The sequence below is a fragment of the Larus michahellis genome, chromosome 7 (genome assembly GCF_964199755.1).
Source record: "Larus michahellis chromosome 7, bLarMic1.1, whole genome shotgun sequence".
Lineage (NCBI taxonomy): Eukaryota > Metazoa > Chordata > Aves > Charadriiformes > Laridae > Larus > Larus michahellis.
In genome coordinates this window covers 9,325,419-9,345,101 of record NC_133902.1, presented here as the reverse complement: position 1 = coordinate 9,345,101, position 19,683 = coordinate 9,325,419, and the positions used below count along the sequence as shown (strand labels likewise).

General features: G+C 59.2%; 1 protein-coding gene across 7 annotated transcripts in view; it reads right to left on the bottom strand.

The window, feature by feature from the left end:
• The window catches only part of RAP1GAP2 (RAP1 GTPase activating protein 2), an 81,555-nt gene extending 65,994 nt beyond the window's left edge, over nucleotides 1-15,561 (bottom strand). For 2 of the 7 annotated variants that reach the window (XM_074593797.1, XM_074593800.1), the window contains exon 1: nucleotides 7,999-8,118. Coding sequence is in view for 3 of the 7 variants with exons in the window: in XM_074593804.1 (XP_074449905.1) it covers nucleotides 12,770-12,886; nucleotides 15,374-15,423 (167 nt within the window). In the remaining 4 variants the exon portion in view is untranslated. Of the gene's footprint in view, nucleotides 1-2,670; nucleotides 2,755-7,903; nucleotides 8,119-12,769; nucleotides 12,887-15,373 lie in introns of those variants that run through there. The other 5 variants (XM_074593804.1, XM_074593792.1, XM_074593791.1 and 2 more) reach the window with 5 other exon arrangements.
• Between the last annotated feature and the right edge of the window lie 4,122 nt (nucleotides 15,562-19,683).

Genomic DNA, 19,683 nt, shown 5'->3' with positions numbered 1-19,683 from the left:
GTTTCTGGCCTGCACGCTCCATGTTAAAGCTGTGCATCAATAGCAGCGTGACGTTATCCTCTCGCTTCATCTTCCCCCAGGTCACGTCTTCCTTACACTCGTAACCAGTTGATTTCTGCCCGGCTCTACTTAGCTGCTTATGATTTACATGCCTGAAAATAAAAGCAGGGAGCTTCCCCGCACGGCCGAGCTCCGCAGTGCATCACAACACCCCCCCGGCTGCCGCAGCCCCCGCGCGCAGCGGTGCGGTGGCATGTAGCGACAGCAGCCGCGGCAAGCATCAACCTATGGCCGGCATCACACCAAAAACAACCTGAAGGGATGGCCGTTTTCCTGGGACTCTCCATTTAAACGTTTACCCTTGCAGTGCCGTAAGCACCAATTACTGCACCTTGCTCTGCCGCTCCAGTCCTTAGGTGAACTCTCCGGCTGAGGGCTGTCGGAGGCACCACGGCAGCAGGGAGGGCGATGGGGAGACGCGCAGCAGCACGGGGCCGGGCTCCTCGTTAACTGCAAGTCAGTGCAGTCAGGAGGTCAAAATTACTCCAGCAGGTCTCTGTTACGCCTTGTTGGCACAACAGTTCTGCTAACACACTGAGAGCAAGTCACCTACCTCCCCCGGGATTCCGTAGCCTGGGAGGGCAGGACCTCGATGAGGCCACAGGGAAATTGTCTCCATTTCCCGCTGCCCAGGAGAGGCGCGTGGCATCCCCTGCACAAAGCCCACCTCGCCCTGCACCAGCGGGACCAGTGCCCAGGGATGCCCGTGGCTGGTGGGGACAGAAGCAGAGGCCACCCTGCTCCACATCTCCACGTGCCCGGCAGCCCCGCAAGGGCTGTGCCGGCCACCACAGATAGAAGTGACAAACCGCATTTGAACTGGGCAAAGGTTAAAAATATACCAAGGACCCAACTCCAAGCCCGCAGAGGCCACCAGCCTCCCTCAGCTGCAGGGTGTCGCATCAGCGCCTGCCCAGCGCCACCTCGCCCGCACGGGGGTGCGTCCAGAAACAGTTTGTCTGCAATGACATTTTCTCGCTTCCCCTCTGCCCCCCGAGGCGTTTCACACAGTCGGGCTCCAAAACGAAAGGAAAAAAAACCCTCCTCCTGTTCGAGCAGGCACAGCCAAATCACAAGCGATCAGCCCAAATTAAGAAACAAAGGCCTGGGGGAAGATGCCTCCTTGGTACCATCTGCACCAGACAAAATTAACATTTCCCAGGGGCCCCTGTCGCCCTGACCCCCCCCGGTCGTGGGGAGCAGCCCCAGCCCACCGGTGACACCGGGGAGGGGGTGCCGCACGGCAGCGAGCCCCATTGTTAACAAGCCAATTAATAAAACCAAACTCTCCTGGAGCACCAGGCGCTTGCATCTCCCTGGAGCAGCTCAGGGGGAGCAGCGCCCACATTTCGGCAGCTCCATCGCACCCCACAACCAGGCACAACAAAAGACGCGAGGGGAGGGCACGCGAGGCTGCGCCGAGAGCGGCGAGCTGACAACTGCACAGCATTAAAGCTTAATGAGCACAAACTGCTGGGCTGCGATTCTGTTTACGAAAGGAAACACAGCCCAATTCCGCGCAGCCCGGCTCAGCTCTCCTGTCCCCTAATGGGGGACCACGGGGCTCCAAATCCCCTGACGCGGCATCTGCGGCTGCCAGCGAGACCCCCCGCGACCAGAGCATCCAGAGGCCCGTGCACACAGCGCTGGTGAACGTAGGGACCCGCGGCGCAGGAGAAAGGAGGGTCCAAAGGCACCTTCCTCCCAGGCGGCTGAAGCTGCCAGCCCAGTCTCCTGTAGACAGACCAGCCGTGGCAAGACGGGCTAGTGAGGCCACCAGCCGCCAGGCACAGCCACACCGCTCAGCCTCCAGCTCCCTGCAGACGGTACCTGCTGCTCCGTTCCGGGGGGCTGCTCCGCTCCCGCTGGCAGCCCGGCGATTTGGGCAGAAATAGAAAGATGAACTGCTCATGAGGGGCTCCGGCGCCAGCATGGGGGGAACCCTCTGCCCACACAAGCCCCCGGCACAGCCAGCACTACCCCTGCCAAGGGACGAGCAGCAGGCGCGAGCAGAGGAGGGGGTGGCACGGGTACCCGTCTCCTGGGCAGGCAGAGCCCACACCGCAGAGCAGAATTATGCCCAGGAAGGGCAGCGTAATTCTTTCCTTTGTTACTGGGGCTAAGGGAGACTGATTGCATCATTAGTGCTTTAATATTGCATGCGGCGCGCTGAGGGTATTCATCTTTCTATTATGATTCTAAGGAAGGTTGTGGGCACCCAGAAATATTAGATTTTGTCCTGGCAGGAAGAACACACTGTGCATATCATCAGTCTCAACGTACAAAGCAAAGAAAAACAGTGTCCGAATTAATTCTGACTCAGAGCATGGAATATTTTTAACAGCATTTTCGCCCCTTTGTGGTGCTGCTGAAGTGCAACAAAGTGAGAAACTCAATGCCTTAACCAGCAGCTTCCCACAAAACCCAGCTTGCTCCCAAACGTGGCTATTTACTGCTCGGTAGCCAACAGGTCTGCAGCACTAACCCACTGCCATGGGGCTTCCTCAGCCCCGCCACCGCACTGCAGAGCGGGAGCACAGTTTGCCACCCAAGAGATAGGCTTCAGCCGAAGGGCAGTAAAGCCGAGAGCTTCCAGAGACCCCACCATACCTCTGCCAGTCCCATGGAACTCCAGGAGCACCTCCTCCCCGCACCGCACCGCTTTGCTCCCAAGGGCCAGACGGCAGCCGAGCCCCCAGCCTGCTTATTTACAGCCTGCTCATTAAACTCATTAGGGAGGGCTCAATACATCTGAGCTTTAACTGGGAGGATCAGCCTGCAGAACAGAGCAAGAATTGCAAACACATGCAAACAGAAATGAAGAGCTAATTCCCAGCAAAACGCTCAGCTGGCCAGAAAAAGAGAGAAACTTCAGCATGTGAATTATTAGCCGCCTCCTTAAGAAAAGCCGACCTGCCCCAGGTGCTGCTAACCTGAGGAACAGAAAACAGGGAGAAAAAGTGTACTGAACGTGCCCGGGGAGAAGGGCAGACCGTGCCTCCGTCCTGAGCGCCAGGGTTTTACCAGGCTGATGACCGGTCTGTGCACCAGCAGCACAGCAGAGGTGATGCCCTGGGGCGCGTCAGCCTGCCCGCTGCAAGTGCGTGTCCGCTTCGTCCCCTGGCAGGACCCAGCAGCTGCAGCGACCCTGCGGCCAACGGCTCCGGTTCCTGCAGGCACCAGGGCTTCCACCGGACCCCCAGGGCCCATGGGTGCCAGCCACGCATCAGGCTGCGGGTCCCCACTCTGGGGATGTGGAGGGGACGCCGGGTCAGATGCCCCAAAGCAACGGAAAGCCCAGGTGCTGCGCTCGCCCCGTCCTGCTCCGCTCAGCATCGCTGTGAGCTGCTGGAGAAGGGCAGCGGGGAGCTGCCTCCTGCCCTGCCAGGGTCTGCAGAGCCCACCGGGGACATCCGAAATGTGGCAATGACAAGGGCGAACACTGGGGCCAGGGCGCCGGGGAGCTCATTTTCCGCCCACAGCGTTTGCGTGTCAGGGGCAGATCTAGTGCTGGATCAGGCCCGGAGGCCAAGGCTCGCGCAGCCCACGCTGCACACCACGCTCCGGCTCCTCTTCCACGTTCCCCAGGGCACATGCCACCGCTAACGGCTCACAGACTCGCCCCTACATCCAAAGAGATCTGATCTCTCCTGCTCGGTTCTATGAAAATGGCTAAAAAACAGATCTTGGAGGAAGCCACTGCTCAACCTGTGACATGTCACATATCAGACAGCAGCGACAGAGGGATGCGCATGCCCAGACCCCGCAAGCCAGGCACTGCACCACGAGCATTCCCGGTGGCCTGAGGAGTGCCTCGCTGTGCCTTGGGGACCACAGCAGAGGAGGGGACCCCAGGAAAGCAACAGGCGCCGGCTGAGCCCCCCTGAGCACTGGCCAAGCGCCTGCCCCTCGGCCGGAGCAGAGCAGCCCCGGCTCAGCCGCAGCATCCAGGTTTGTAACGAGCTCCTGCGCTGCTGCCCCGAGCTGCACAGGGATGCTGGAGATGGAAAGGTTGGGTGACTCAGCTGCACAGGGCTGCATCCAGCCCCAAGCACCCCCGCTCCTCTCCACCCCCGGGAGCAGCTCTCGCCCTCCCCAGAAGGCTCTCTGCACGCTGTGAGCTGAAGGCACTGGCAATGGCACAGCTGGCACCACAGCCACTCACCCTACCGAGGCCCCGGGGCAGGCACGGACGGCCCCAGGCTGCTCCAAGGTCACCATGAGAGGTGGAGGAACCGGCTGGCTGCAGCAACTGACTGAGCCCAGCGCAGGGGGGGATCCTGTCCCGCAGCCCGTGGACCTGGGGAACCCACCGCCCCGGCAGGATAAACCCACCGTCCGTCGCAGGGGAGAGGGGCGGTTTCTTCCCGTGCATCTCTGCCGGCATCCCCACGCCATGCGTTCCCTGAACAGGGCAGCTCAATGACCAGCAGACACCGGCAAACTCTGATCAGCCAATTTGGGGACCACAGAAAGGGCCATCCCCGAGCCCCCCAGCACACATGTCCCAGTAAACGTTGACGGTGGGTGGGAGCAAGGCTCTGGCAGGAACGCAAACGCATCTGCGGGACCACTGTGGAGGAAGACAAGGCCAAACTCTGCCAAACCTGGGTTGGTTCAGCACAGTAACATCAGCAGAAATCAACGTGTTTAACTGTTTCTGGATCTGAAGTCCATCGATGCTAATTCGTCTTCTCTTTGCAGTATTGATCTCGTTGCTCCCAGGCAGAGCAGAGGGGAGGCGAGGAGCCTGGTCTAGGCTGCGCATTCAGGAGCAAACCCCGCTCTCCTGACACATGGAGCAAGCAGCTCCCCATCCCTCTGAAGCTCACTCTGCTCGAAGCCTCGGGGAGTCGGATACAACCCTCCGCGTCCCTGGCTGCTGCCTTTGGGCCTCCCTGGGGGGCAACTGGGTTTGCCGAGGGCCGAGCACCCCACGGCACCAAGAACATCCCCAGCGTTCGCATTTTGGATACACACATGCTCTCTGGTTACCCAGCCTGACACTCATTAGCAACTGGTTTCTCCCAGCATCGCATGAGGCAGCTCTTTACTGCAGAGCGACACGGATCTTGTCTGATCACAGTGCTATGAACAGAAAGTCATCACACAGGCGTCCAGGCTCATTAAATTCTTCTCAGCCCACTATGAATTTAACATGCAGAGTTGCTTGTTTTCTCAGGTCCACCCATTTTAGAGCCCTGTCTTGCCAGCTAGGGGATGGAATTCCCTAGACAGGCGCTCTCTCTAGGACGAGCCTGCTCGAGCACACAGATTTTCTGTGTGTCTGTTTTCCCCACCTCTTCCAACCATGTCCCCCTGCCCGTACAGCACAGAGGATGCTTTGGACGAGCAGCAGACACCCATGTCCACACACACACACCCCCCAAGAATCCCACACGAAGGTTTCTCGGTGCGCTGCAATACACGCGCGTGTGCCTCGCTCAGGATACTCCAGAGACAGCCTGGCCCCAGGCAGGGCCAGCACTGCTGTCCCCAGCGCGTCCCCTCCGTGGCCAGGGGCAGCCCCATGCAGGCAGGCAAGCAGGCAGGCAGGCAGCTGGCCATGGCCGGGGCCAGGTCCCTGGGCACTGTCACCATGGCTACCTGCACATCCACGGTGCATCCCACACCACGGTCCCCTGGTCCCCTGCTCTGCTGCCTGCAGGAGCTCATCGCCCACCTGCCCGGGCACCGCAGGGGCTGATGGAGGGAGGGTGCGTTAGGGCAAAAACTGACAAAACACCATTCCTGCTGGTTTTCACCTACGTGTCCAGTCACCTACAGACCTGTGGAGGGAGCCTGCTGCACACACCCCACCCCAAGAGCCAGAGGCTCCGGCCAGTGGGGGACGTGGCTGGGCCAGGGGAACCGCGGAGCATTTGGCCCAGATGACACGGGGAAGGGCTGCGACTGCAGGCTATGAAGAAATTGTGGGAAGACAGAAAAAGAACTGCTGAAACTAGAAAACAGGGCCAGCAAAACATGGGGGTGGAAGGAAAGCATGGGTATGAGATAGACCTGAACATGCTTTGGCTGGAAATTAGGAGGTTTCTAATCTTTAATACAAACAGTCTCTGGAACTGTTTCCTAATAACAGAAGTAAAGAAAACCCTCAGTGACGCCCAGCATGTTTGTGGAGACGTGGCAGGAGACGCTGCCTGCAGCAGCAAGGAGCTGGGCCGGGTGAAGCAGCCTGTGCCCTCGCACCCCGCTCTCACGGCAGGGCTGCCCCCGACAGCCCCCTCCCCAGCCCTCCCACAGCATACTGGGAAGCAGCGACTGCCTGAAGCCAAGATGTGCTGGCACAGGATTAGATTTAGGCAGCAGCCAGGGCTCAGATTCAAGGCCAAACTTGTACATGGCTCCATCTGAATATTGCAAACAAGACACGCAGGATTTGGACCCAAGCTTTTCAAACCCTTGCTACATCTTGCCAATATCACCTGGTTTTTTCCACCATTTTGGGTGTTTTTTGCGAGAGCTGGGCTAAATTCAAATTAGAGTCAAGAAACAGCTCTTCTGGTTTGGCATCCAACTTGGAGGCAGATGTTAACTCTAAGCAGGGATTCATCTACCCCCACGAAATTGGAAAGAGGTCTGGGGAGAATGAGCTGTTTTTAGCTCCTGGAAAAAATGTCTCTTCCTACTGTTGCTGCTGAAGTCCTGTTCCTGTTTCCACAGCAGCTGCTAACGACAACCAGAGCATCTGACTTCAGGTACACGGCAGGCAACAGCAGCGGAGGGACTCTCTGAGCAGCCTCCAGGACCCCGCTACCATACGGATACGCTTAGGGATGACAAGGAAGGAAGGATGATAAAACAAACATAAGCAGAGGAAAAAAAGCAGTTTTGCTGCTATGGCTATCGTGAGCTGCCCTTTGAGAGGAACCAGCAGCCGAGGGAGAAGGAAATATCTGTTAAAGCTGGTGTATGCAGAGAGCGAGCCTGCTGGCTGGTATCACGCTTCTTGTTGAATCTGAATTTAGACTCCTTGGCGTGTTTCCAACCCTCAATAAATCGTGCCGTGTGGACAGATATTATGTCCCTTGTGCTACTAAAACAACAAGCGGTCTTAAATAAAACAGCGGAGCTGTGCAGAAGATGAGGAAATAAGGCAGTACCTGGCAGGATCCATCTCACGTCCTCTACACGCCAGGGATGCAGGCGACATGCTCGCGCAGCCCTTATCAGCCCCGCGGAGCTCGCACAGCGGGTTACAACGGTGCTCTGCCCGCAGAGACGAGCCGGATAAAAAGGAATGCTCTGCCTTGTGAGCAGACATTACGCTGCCTCCCTGGCAGAGATAAGCTGCGATCTTGCTCAGAGACAGAGGGGAGGAGGGTCACCCCAGCAAACAGGGCACTCAGAACAACCTCCTTCTGTGCCCTGTTTCTGTCTAACACAAAAAAAACTGGGGCTCCTCAGCAAAGGAGGTGCCCTGCGAAGGCAGGACCGTAACCCCTGGCAGCCGTGCCAGGGAGCTGCGTAGAGCAAGCGCTAACGCCACCAACCCCCCAAAGACATGGGCGCAGAGCACCTTTTGAAGACCTTTTGAAGTTGCCTCCTTGAATTTTCAATATTTAACGTGAGCGTTGGCAGTCACCACGGCGGTCACACCGGCACACGGATCCCACCTTCCCCGTCCCCAAGCCCCCGACACACAAAGCCGACATGCCTAAAGTAGTCATCGCTTATTTACATGCAAACAGAGAAGATGAAAATCGTAAAGCATTTCAACAATAGATCTCCCGGCGCTGCCTCACATTTGCATTCAGACAAGCCCATCCAGGGTAAAAACAAGGACAAATACGGACTTAAATCTCTTCTGTTAAAGGCTTACCCTGGATATTTATATTCTAGTCCCCACACGCCATGCAAATACCGCTATATATTGCGGCTGCGGTTCAGATTTAGCGAGACCGAAGAGCATCTTACCTTGCTCCCCGCGCTGCTCTCCGTGCGGAGCCGGCACTGCCTGCGCGCCGCGGGGCGCTGCGGGGCGGAGCGGCGCCCCCCAGCCCCGCACCCCCGCTCCGCACCGCCGGTATCGCACCCCCAGCCCCGCACCGCTGATATCGCACCCCCGGCGGCCGGGGGGAGCACCGGCACGGAGGGTCGCACGGCCTGCCCGCCTCCCACCGGCACCGAGCGGGGGCTGCTGGGGCAGAGCCGCCTGCCGAGCCCTGCCTGAGCCCTGCCTGCTCTGCCCGCAGCCCTGCCTGCTCTGCTCACACCCCCACGCTTCAGCCACGGCGCGGGAGAGGACTAAGCACCGGTCAGGTGAAGCGCATCAGCAGGCTGGAACCCCTGGGACTGGGTCCCTGGTGGGGGGGGAAAGGAAAGAATATGAAGCTCAGGACGCAACGGGCTCCTGGGCAAGGGTTAGTCACAGGGGGAGGACACCGGTAGCATCGCTGGAGCAACACCCACCAGCAAAAGCTGAGGATCCTGCTCATTGAACCTGTCTGGGGCTTTTAGATTGAAAGGGCTGTTTTTTCATAGAATCATAGACCAGTCTGGGTTGGAAAGGACCTTAAAGATCATCTCGTTCCACCCCCTGCCCTGGGCAGGGACACCTCCCACCAGACCAGGTTGCTCCAAGCCCCGTCCAACCTGGCCTTGAACCCCTCCAGGGCAACCCGGGCCAGGGGCTCACCACCCTCAAACCAAAGAATTTCTTCCTCAGATCTCATCTAAATCTCCCCCCTTTCAGTGTAAAACCATTCCCCCTCGTCCCATGGCTCCCCTCCCTGATCCAGGGTCCCTCCCTAGCTTCCCTGTAGCCCCTTTAGGGACTGGAAGGGGCTGGAAGGTCTCCCCGGAGCCTTCTCTTCTCCAGGCTGAACCCCCCCAGCTCTCTCAGCCTGTCCTCACAGCAGAGGGGCTCCAGCCCTCCCAGCATCTCCGGGGCCTCCTCTGGCCCAGCTCCGTGTCCTTCGGCTGTTGGTGCCCCAGAGCTGGAGGCAGCACTGCAGGGGGGTCTCCCCAGAGCGGAGCAGAGGGGCAGAATCCCCCCCCTCGCCCTGCTGCCCACGCTGCTGGGGATGCAGCCCAGGATTTTTTATGAAAGAATTATCTAGAATATGGAGTTACCCCCTTTGGATTCAGCTTTGAAAGTAGATCTTAGTCTTACATGTGAGCCCCTTCATCAGTTACGGCTGAATTAAAGACAGAGTGGACCAGATAAAAGAGCTTCCAGGGCCAAAATCTGGGCCCACTGAAAGCAAAGCCAAAATTTCCATTCCCACCAACGGGCCCATCCTTTCTAGCTCACAGGGCATCTACCTCAGCCCCACGCAGAGCCCAGAGGACGAGCCCAGACCACGGAGCTCAGTCTGGCTCTCACGAGCTGCATCGCTTTGGTCCCACTGGTTCCTAAAGAGATTCAGTGAAACTAAAGCAATTCCCTTTCTTGGCAGCCCTGCCATCTGTTTAACAGCACTAAACCTCGAAGCAGGCGATTCCAGCTACCGCAGCCGCTCAGGGCTGAACTGGGCAGCCCCCCTCACCCTGCGCTGCTCCCCAGCCTTCTGCCTCCATGCTGCCCGATCCCTGCCAGTGGCCACAGGGCTTGGCCAGGCCAGGACTCGCAGGAGGTGACCGACAGCCACCGCAGCCTTTTCGTAGAATCTTCATGGTTGGAAAGGACCTTTGAGATCATTGAGTCCGACCATACACACACACAAAAAAACCCCTACAATCTCTGCCACTAGAGCATGCCCTGAAGTGCCAAATCTACATGTTTTTTAAATACCTCTAGGGATGGTGACTCAACCACCTCCCTGGGCAGGCTGTTCCAGTGCCTGACCGCTCTTTCAGTAAAGTAATTCTTCCTAATATCTAATCTAAACCTCCCCTGCCGCAACTTCAGACCATTTCCTCTGCTCCTGTCATTATTCCCCTGGGAAAAGAGGCCAACCCCCACCTCTCTCCAGCCTCCTTTCAGGTAGTTGTAGAGGGCAAAGAGGTCTCCCCTCAGCCTCCTCTTCCCCAAGCTAAACATGCCCAGCTCCCTCAGCCTCTCCTCATATGACCTGGTCTCCAGACCCCTCACCAGCCTGGTAGCTCTCCTCTGGACACGCTCCAGCACTTCAATGTCCCTCTTGTACAGAGGGGCCCAGAACTGAACACAGCACTCGAGGTGAGGCCTCACCAGTGCCGAGTACAGAGGCACGATCCCTTCCCTACTCCTGCTGGCCACGCTGTTCCTGATACAAGCCAGAATGCTGTTGGCCTTCTTGGCCACCTGGGCACACTGCTGGCTCATGTTAAGCTGGCCGTCCACCAGCACCCCCAGGTCCTTTTCTGCTGGGCAGCTTTCCAGCCACTCTTCCCCAAGCCTGTAGCGTTGCTTGGGGTTGTTGTGACCAAAATGCAGGACGCGTCACTTGGCCTTATTAAACCTCATACAGTTGGTCTTGGCCCATCGATCTAGCATGTCCGGGTCCCTCTGTAGAGCCTTCCTACCCTCAAGCAGATCAACACTCCCAACCACACCAACAACCACACCACCCTGCCTCTTACGCCCAGGTTTGCTCTGCGTTGCAAACAGCCACAGACACCGCGCTGTTCCCTGGCAGCGGCCAGCCAGGACCAGCTGCCCAAAGCCTTCCCGTGCCAAAGGAGAGGCCCATCCCGGCCGGAGCAGCTCCAGGCTGCTCAGCCTCCAGGCACCACACCACAGCTGGGGGACTGGGGTAAAGCCCGCCTGGCTGCCTGATGAGCTGTAGACAGCACCCATGCTCTCATCCTTCTAGACAGTGCTGCTCAAGTGGGACTGATGTGTACATTAATGTGTACAAATAATAAAAATAAAATGCACCTGTTACATTAACCCCCCCCCATCAGATCAGCCATCCTCTTGCTCGGCTGGGTCACTAGCATTAAGCAAAGAAATAGCAACAAGTGCAAAATAGAGACACCGATCTGATTAGTGTGACAGATACATAATGTGACAGCCTGAAATGCCACAGAGCATCCCGGTGTCAGCGTGCCATCTGAGGCACTAAAATGTTCCCTACCCGAAGCCTGCGCAGGAACGTGCCGCAGCCCAGGCGAGCGTCGGCGCTGGGAGGCGGGCACGGCTGCCCGCTCGCTGTGCCCTGTCCCCCCCGCCAGCGGGGACATGCCAGGCCAGCACAGCGCAGGGCACCTCGCTGCTGCCAGTAACAAACGAGGGGCTTAAAGCCCGTAACACATCCCCGACGCGGCTCCCTCCTCACTCCCGTCCCACCGAGCCGCTGCTGGCACAAATGGCACATCCCAGGGCAGCTCCATGCCCTGCCCCTGGCTGCGGGCACTGCCCCGGGGGGGCTCATGGCTGCCCTGGGGTCGGAGCTGGGCAAACCCAGCACTCAGATGGAGTTTCCACCGGGGCTGGAGTTTCCACTGGGGCAACAGCCCCAGATTTTATCCCCGTAAGAGGGGTGCAGGCACCATTCGTAGCTGGCCATTGATGTCCCACGCGCTCTCCAGGTAACTTCCCAGCCCATGGGGAAATCAAATGAATCCAGTGGAATTAACCCCAATGCTACTTAACATTAATTATAAATGATATTACACGCATTTAGGTCCCACGTGCCACATGATATATGTGCATCAGGGGTGAGATTAATGTAGCCTTTGATAGCAATTTGCAAAAATTAGTTAAAATCAATAACCAGCATGATAATTCCAGTTTTTGGAAAGCCTCTCTGGCAGCAGGCCGGGGAATCGCCCGGCTATGGCGCACGCACACACCACGGCTCCCGCCGAAGGCAGTGGGGCACCTCCTCCCTGCTCCCCACCCAGCTGGGGGATCAGCAGCACCCGGAGACCCCCCCACCCTGCGGGGAGCCCTTCCCCATCCTGGACACCCCTCCCTCCCCGGCTGTCTCCCGCTGTCCCTCTGGTACGTGAGATTCCGGGGAGATAAATACTTCAGGGCTCTAAGGGCTCTTGGAGCAAAACTGCTGCTGAAATAAAGAGGGAAAAGCTTTTAGCCACGCAGCCACCCGGGGGCTGGGGGTGTTTCAGAGCTCTTCACAGGCAGGAAAACAGACACTGCGCGATATGTGTCTTGAGGCCCGCAAGGCTTTTATGTTAATGGCATTTTATCACCAAACGCTGGGATGCGAACTGACAGCGATGCATATGCATCAGCAGGGAGAGCCACGGCACATGCCTGGGATGTGGCTCCGAGACACGTTCTCAAGGAGCTGTGAAGGAGAGGGTTTCAGCACCAAACCAAATCGGGGTATCAGAACAAATATTTTTCCAGAGATCACTTACAGTTGGGAGATAGGTGGCCCCTGGCTCCCAGTTTGGTTTTTTATCCCAAGTGTGCCGCATGCATAAAGCAGGTCTTCAAAAGGTCGTGTGCTTGACTGAAAGCATGGGGGTTTTAAAAATAAAAGTTTGGGGGGGCAGTCAGTAATTTGCCCTTCCCACTGCTTTAAACCGGAGGGATGCTTACATGGTGTTTGCAGCTCCCAGCTGCGACCGCTGCATCTGGAGCCTTACTTTAAAGCGAAGCCCAAGATGCTCGGGTACTCACAGGGCTTCAGAGACAGGCTGAGGCTCAGGACACCCACACCAAAACCACGAGGGCTTGTGACAAGAGGATCAGACAGGTCCCACCAGCACAGCAGACCACTGGTGACACTGGCAGGGGACATGCCAGTGCTCCCCACCGCCCCTGGCCCTGCACCCACCGGCCCCCCCTTACCTGCTGGGCGAGCTCAGGTCTGCCCGGCTGACGATGCGGTGCTGGTGGGGCGAGTACAACCACTGGAAAGCCGTCAGCGTCCTCTCCTCGATCCGAAACCGGCCTTCTCTCACGTACCTAAAAATAACAGCGAGAAAGACTGAAATATTTATTAGCGCAGGATTGTGGAGAGGGAGCTGCAGGACGCGGAGAGCGGCTGGCTCAGCAGCGCTGCTCGGAGCCCTGCTCCCGGCAGCACCACCAACGTGCTCCTCAGCGGGAGCAGCAAAACGACATCACAGCCCCGTCTGTCTGCATCCCTGACCGTCCCCATCCCTCCCTGCCCATCAGAGGGTGCTCCCACGGGCACACAGCCACGGCTGGGCTGGGGCATCCCTTCGAGGGCGTCCCCCAGGAGTGGGGACAGTGGCCCCTCACCACCAGAGCCACGGTCCTGACTGCCCAGCACGGGCAGCAGCCACAGCTCCCCAGCGAGCGGCTGCAGCACGGAGCCTTGCAGAGGATACGGGACCCCCCCAGGCCAGACCCACGTGCACCTGTAACCCCCACCCGCAGAAAAGCAAAGAGCAAACACTTCCGTGTAAAACCCTGGGAGGCAGCGGTACAGCACCTGCCCCCGGCTCAGCATCACACCCTGGGGCGCAGCCTCCTCAAACAGCTCCCGCGCGGCCACTCCTGCGCTGGCCCCAGCCTTATCAGTGGCTCCAAGACCAGGCTAATGCCTTTCTAATGTTATTTGGAATGTCAGGCCAGCTGTTGAGGCTTATTAAGTAATATTCAAGTGATGAATCAATGGTCATTATTTTGTTTAGAGAAGTACAGTTTCCCTGTTACATGAGCAAAATGTCGGCAACAGCAGTTGTTCCCATCTTTTAGAACACAATTCTGCTGCCTGCCGCCATCCCAACAACCACTCTGAACGTGAAATTTCATCAGCAAGCAATTAATTATTTAAAGCCCCAGTAGTACTGGTTGGAGAGATACGCACGCACAGCTGCAGCATCCACGAACCTCAGGCAGGGCCAGGATGAGCTCACTGCCCGCTCCCCGGCATGTGGGCGCTCCGGGCAGTGTGTTCCCCCCATTAACCGCAGGGATCTGACCACGCTGCCTGGATGGGGCCAAGGGGACGCACCACAGTGCCACAGGCTCCCCACAGCCACCCCACAGCACTGACGAGCAGGGCCAGGGCTGGAGCCATTTGCTGCTGCTGGGTTCTGCCACCTGCCCGAACTCGCCCAGGGCTGCGGGGTCCTGCTGGGGCTGGGGGGCAGCGACAGTGTGGGAGTCAGGAACTCCTGCTCTCACCAAAAGGAAACCCTAAAGGCTCCTTGAGCGTCCCTGGTACAGACTGACCTGCTAATTTTCTTGTCATAAGCAACCAAGCACGGTGCAGTCCCAGTGCTCCCCTGCAGCTCTCACACGTGATAATATTGCACAAAGTAGTGGCAGGCAAGCCAGAATGTCTTTTGGGAAGGAATGGCGGAGGTGGGGGGGGAGGCATCGGGGATGGCAGAACGGACAAGCCAAGTAGCCAGTGTAACAGTTTGGGTCTAAGTGTGCAAGAAAAAAAAGTGCCCCAGGCTGCTGAGGAGGGGGGGGAAATAAATAAATAAATAAATAAATTTTTTAAAACGGCTTCACAAGCTTAGAGTTATCCTCTGACTGTTTCCACTCTGGCTATTCACACGGGTTTGCAGGGATCCCACCCACATCTGGGAGCTCCGGCATCCAGCCCGGCTCCGCTCCTTGCCCAGCCGGTGTGGGGACACGGGACGAGCCCTGGGCCCGGGCCCAGCTCTTACATCAGCAGCTCCGCGCGTAACCGGAGTCACCCCAGTCACAGCCTGGCATCGCTACAGCGCCCTGCTCAAAAGTCACAAGCTTTGGACGTCACAAACTACACAATTAAAAATAAAAAAATACAGAGAAATCTTGTTTCCAATGTCAGCCTGTCCCGGCTGCTCCGGTCACTGCAATCCCCCCCTCCCCAGCAGGAAGAAGGAGACCCCCGCACGCCAAAGCCCGGAGCAGCCCCAGCACCCTTCACCCCCACAGCAGCCAGGGTGCCCCCGGAGCATCCCGTGCCTGTCCCGGAGACTTCCCGGGGGCAGGAGCGAGCGCGGGACCGGGGCTCTGCTGCTCCCCCCGCTCCTCCCCAGCGGGCAGGGCCGTTTCCCACAGGCAGGATCTCGCTTTGGGATCCGGCTCTTCTACCTCCACGGGACCCCAAACGCCAAAGATCCCCCGCCGCAGCCCCGAACCACCCTCTCACTGCCCGGGGCGGTGTGCCCCCCCCCGCGCTGGGACCCACCACAGCCCCACACCGAGACCACGCTGCGACCCTCGGAGTACCCCGGGCCGCGGGGGCTCGGTCCCCCCACCCCGGAGCTCTCCCCGCCCGGGATTCCTTCTTCCCCTGGCTCAGCAGCCGGGACTCCCCCCGCCTAGGAACCACCCCCCCGCGCCCCTCCTCATACCAAAGCCGGGAAGGACCCCCTTCCAAACTTATCCCCCCGCGCCAGGTCACCCTTCCCCGAGCCCGCCGGGACCCCCCAGCCCAGGATCGGACCCCCCCGGCGCTCCCCCCGTCCCCGCACTCACCAGCGCACCAGCTCCCAGCGCCGCTCGCCCGCCGCCTTACCCGAGGCCATCCCGGCGCCGGTGGCGGGGCCGGGGCCGGTGCGGGCGGGGAGCGCTGCCGCAGGGCGGGCGGGGCCGCGGGGAGTCCCGCGGGGGAAGGGGGGGGACCCCCACCGGCAAACCCGCCCTGCCACCCGGCCCGGCGGCAGCGCCGGAGCTCGGACACGCACACCGGCCCCGCGGGGGCTGGGGCGGCTGCGGCGGTTCCTGCGCGCTCCCGCCCCCTCCGGCACCGGGAGGGAACCCGGGGGCACGGGCCGGGAAGGTGAGGGGGGATCACATCACCGTGCCGTTACGCAAAGCGTTACGCAACGGTCGCTCGGCCGCGGGCAGCCCCGAGGGCGCGGGGTCCGGGGCCGCACACGCCGCCCCGGCTCCAGCCCTGGCTGCGGGAGAGGGGGCTCCGCGCCGCCGGCTGCGGGGATGCCGGCACAGCCTCCGGGGAACGCAGGCTCCCCACCTCTCAAAGGCCTGGAGCAAGGCTGAGCCGAGTGTCACAGAGTCCCTCGGGAACAGCCACCGCTGGAAATCAACACAGAAACGGGGCTTCTGCCAGCCCAGCTCCCCTCGCCCAGCCTGAGTCCCCCCCAGCTGGAGCCCACCCCTTGGTTCTCTCGCCGGTCCTTGCTCACCCTTGAAAACAAACAAATAACCCAGCAGAACTTGCCTGCGTGAGGTCCAGGAGCGCCACGTGAAAATTACTCTCCCATAAATTCAAAGCCAAACCCTGGGATCTGCCTGCGCCGAGGCTCCGTTTGCCCTGGGAGCTGCAGGGTGTGCTCAGTTACGGATGGCCCGTAGTGCTCGGGAAACAAACTGGGGGTGTATATGGAAGTTTTTTCAAGGAGCTTCAAATCACACCAAAAGCTGTTTCTCAAAAATTATGTTCTGGCCCTATATCCTTACTTTTCTGATCTTTAAGAACATAACATCACAGCTTCCCAGTCTCAGCTGTTGCACCCACAGCCCAACCAGCCGGGGGTCTCCCAAATTCCGGTCAGTGACACACCCTCTGGAGGAGCTGCCTCCTCTTGCAAGCATGGGCTGAAGGCTGTTAGGAAGCAGCCGGCCCAGAGAGGCGGTGTCCGCGCACTGCTTTGGCCGCTGGCAGCCCGCTCCGCCATGGGGTCTGGTAGCTTGGTCCTTAGCTGCGTGCTTCGGCTGAAATTATGACCAGGAAATTGTGGATACTGAAATCATCATACTTTAACAAGCCAGGCAGCGAGCGAGCTTGCCCCTCAGCGAGGCCCCATTATCAGCTGCCTGCAGCCACCAGCTCTGCCTGGGCTGGGTTGCTCGCAATCAGATTCGGAGCCAAAGGCAGATAAAAAATCCGATCCCCGCTCTGCAGAGCCTGAGAGCCGTGCTGAACTTCACATTTGTAAGCGCAGAGAGAGTCTCAGTCCTGACAGATGAATCTCAGGTGCCTGCACCCGCTGTGGGAGGTCACGGGTGGGAGGCAGCGATGGGACCCAGCGGGGATGTGGGGCCAGAGGAGCCTTGTCTGTGAGACCTGAAGAATAAAAAAACCTTTTATTAAAAAAAAAAATAAAAAAAGAAAAAAGTTGTAAAATAATAAGAAATTTCAAAAATTGGAGTGTTGACATAGCACGTGCACCCTAATGCAGCCGGCATCTCTCCTGTGCCCCTCTGTGCTGCCCGCGCTGTGCTGGTGCCGGCCGGGCGTCCCTGTGGGGCCAGAGCCGGGCTGGCAGATCTGGCCCGTTTTTTCCCAACCTTTTGCCCCGTTCAGCCGGGCGTCACGGCACCGCGCTCCCCCGACTCCTTCCCCAGCATCGTCCCCCCCGCTGGCAGCTGGGCAGAGCAACAGCTCTTTGAAGAAGGACAAATTGCATTACTTAGCTCAAGCAAATATCCTCACAAGTCTGATATTTTCAAATCCCTGTGGAAATGTTAAGCTAATGTTAAATTTATCAAAACCCTCTAGCTTTTAGCCCTCCATCACTTTAAGGAGCTTCTTATTAAGTTCTTAAAAACAATTAGAAGGCGCGTGCACACACTACATTTCAATTAGGGTGAAAAATAATATTTGAGGCAAAGCTAAATTCATTTTTAAATTAAATGCAAAAAATCCCCTAATAATTAATTTGGGGGGTGGAGGGGAAAGTAGTGGTCTAAAAGCATTCTGCATAGTTAGTCTAGAAAGGTGCTGGACGAAGGTTTAGCTTCAGTGCACACCGAGATGCGCGCTCGCTTTGGGAAGTGGCTGTTTTATCCCGTGTCGGTCACCTCTGCTATGAGCCGTCCCACCGAATGCACGGCACGTAACCACCACAGGCTCGTGGCCCTCAGCTCCTTCTGCAGCGTCGGGGGTTAACCCCAGCCGTCAACCAGGACCACGAAGCCCCTCGCTCCCTCCCCTCAGTGGGATGGGGGAGAGAATCGGAAGAGTAAAAGTGAGAAAACCCGTGGGTTGGGATAAAGGCAGTTTAATCGGTAGAGTGAAAGCCACACACACACAAGCAAAGCAAAACAAGGAATTCATTCCCCGCTCCCCATTGCAGGCAGGTGTTCGGCCATCCCCAGGAAAGCCGGGCTCCATCATGTGTAACGGTGACTTGGGAAGACAAACACCATCACTCCAACTGTCCCCGCCTTCTTTCTTCTCCCCCCACTTTATATACTGAGCATGAGGTCATACGGTATGGAATGTCCCTTGGGTCAGTTGGGATCAGCTCTCCCGGCTGTGTCTCCTCCCAACATTTTGTGCCCCCCAGCCCAGCGCTGGCAGGGTGGTGTGAGGAGCAGAAAAGGCCTTGAGAGCTTAGGAACAACCCAAACCACCACTGAGCCATTAACACTACTCTCATCCCAAATCTGAAACACAGCCCCACACCAGCTGCTCGCGAGAAACTTAACTCCATCTGAGCTGAAACCATGACATGCAGCCAGAGGAAAGGGGGATGTGTGGTCCGGAGCAGCCTCAATTGCTGCCCGGGTGCAGCGAGTGGAGTGTGAGACAATTGCTGTCTTTATGTGCCCTCCCCGGACAGATGTCTCAGCTGGGATCAAAACAGTGTCACAGACAGCCCCCGAGCAAGACAGTGACTCACAGCACAACTCCCCCCGTGCCACATTCCCTCTGCAGCCGCCGCCTCTGCAGGGCAGCACAGTCACGGCCCCCAGTCCCAGCCCTCCCGCAGCCGCCCCCCCACCTGCCCAACGCACTGGTGGGGCTCAGGGTGCCCAGCTGGGATGCTGCGGGAGGCCCTGCCTGCACCAGGGCTGCAGCCTGCGAGGGCTGGGCTCAAACACCACCCAGACAGACACACACAGACACAGCCATGTCCGCCTGGGTGCTGGTGCCGCGTCCCCCCGAGCACCAGACCTGCCCCCCAGGGTCTGCGCCCATCCCTCCCCCAGCACCCCCACAGCCACCCAGGACGAGGGGCCCCAGCCTGGGCTGGCTGAGCCCAGTGGTGCTCGGCACTGGAGGCTGGACGAGCTGCCGCTGCCTGCACTGCTGCCCGCACCGCTGCCTGCACTTCTGCCTGCACCGCTGCCTGCACTGCTGCCTGCACCACTGCCCAACTGCTGCCTGCACTGCTGCCCGCACCACTGCCTGACCGCTGCCTGCAGTGCTGCCCGCACCACTGCCCAACTACTGCCCGCACCGCTGCCCACACCGCTGCCCGACCGCTGCCCGCACTGCTGCCAACACTGCTGCCCGCACCGCTGCCCAACTGCTGCCCGCACCGCTGCCCACACCGCTGCCCACACCGCTGCCCACACCGCTGCCCGCACTGCTGCCAACACTGCTGCCCGCACCGCTGCCCGCACCGCTGCCCGACCGCTGCCTGCACTGCTGCCAACACTGCTGCCCGACCGCTGCCCAACTGCTGCCAACACTGCTGCCCGCACCGCTGCCCAACTGCTGCCCGCACCGCTGCCAACACTGCTGCCCACACCGCTGCCCAACCGCTGCCCGCACTGCTGCCAACACTGCTGCCCGCACCGCTGCCCGACTGCTGCCTGCACTGCTGCCAACACTGCTGCCCGACCGCTGCCCGCACTGCTGCCTGCACTGCTGCCTGCACTGCTGTCGCTAGAGGTCAGCGTGGGCCCGGAGCTGCAGTCAGCGGCAGAGCTGCTGCCGCCGCCTGCATCCCCTGCCTGTGCTATCTGCAGTCTCTGCAATCTCCACCATCCCCTCGCCAGGGCGGCTTCCAAGGGGAAAAGCCACATCTCTCTCCCGGATCCTGGGGCCCAGGCACTCGGGTGGGTCCTACTGCGACCTCGCTGCTCCCGTG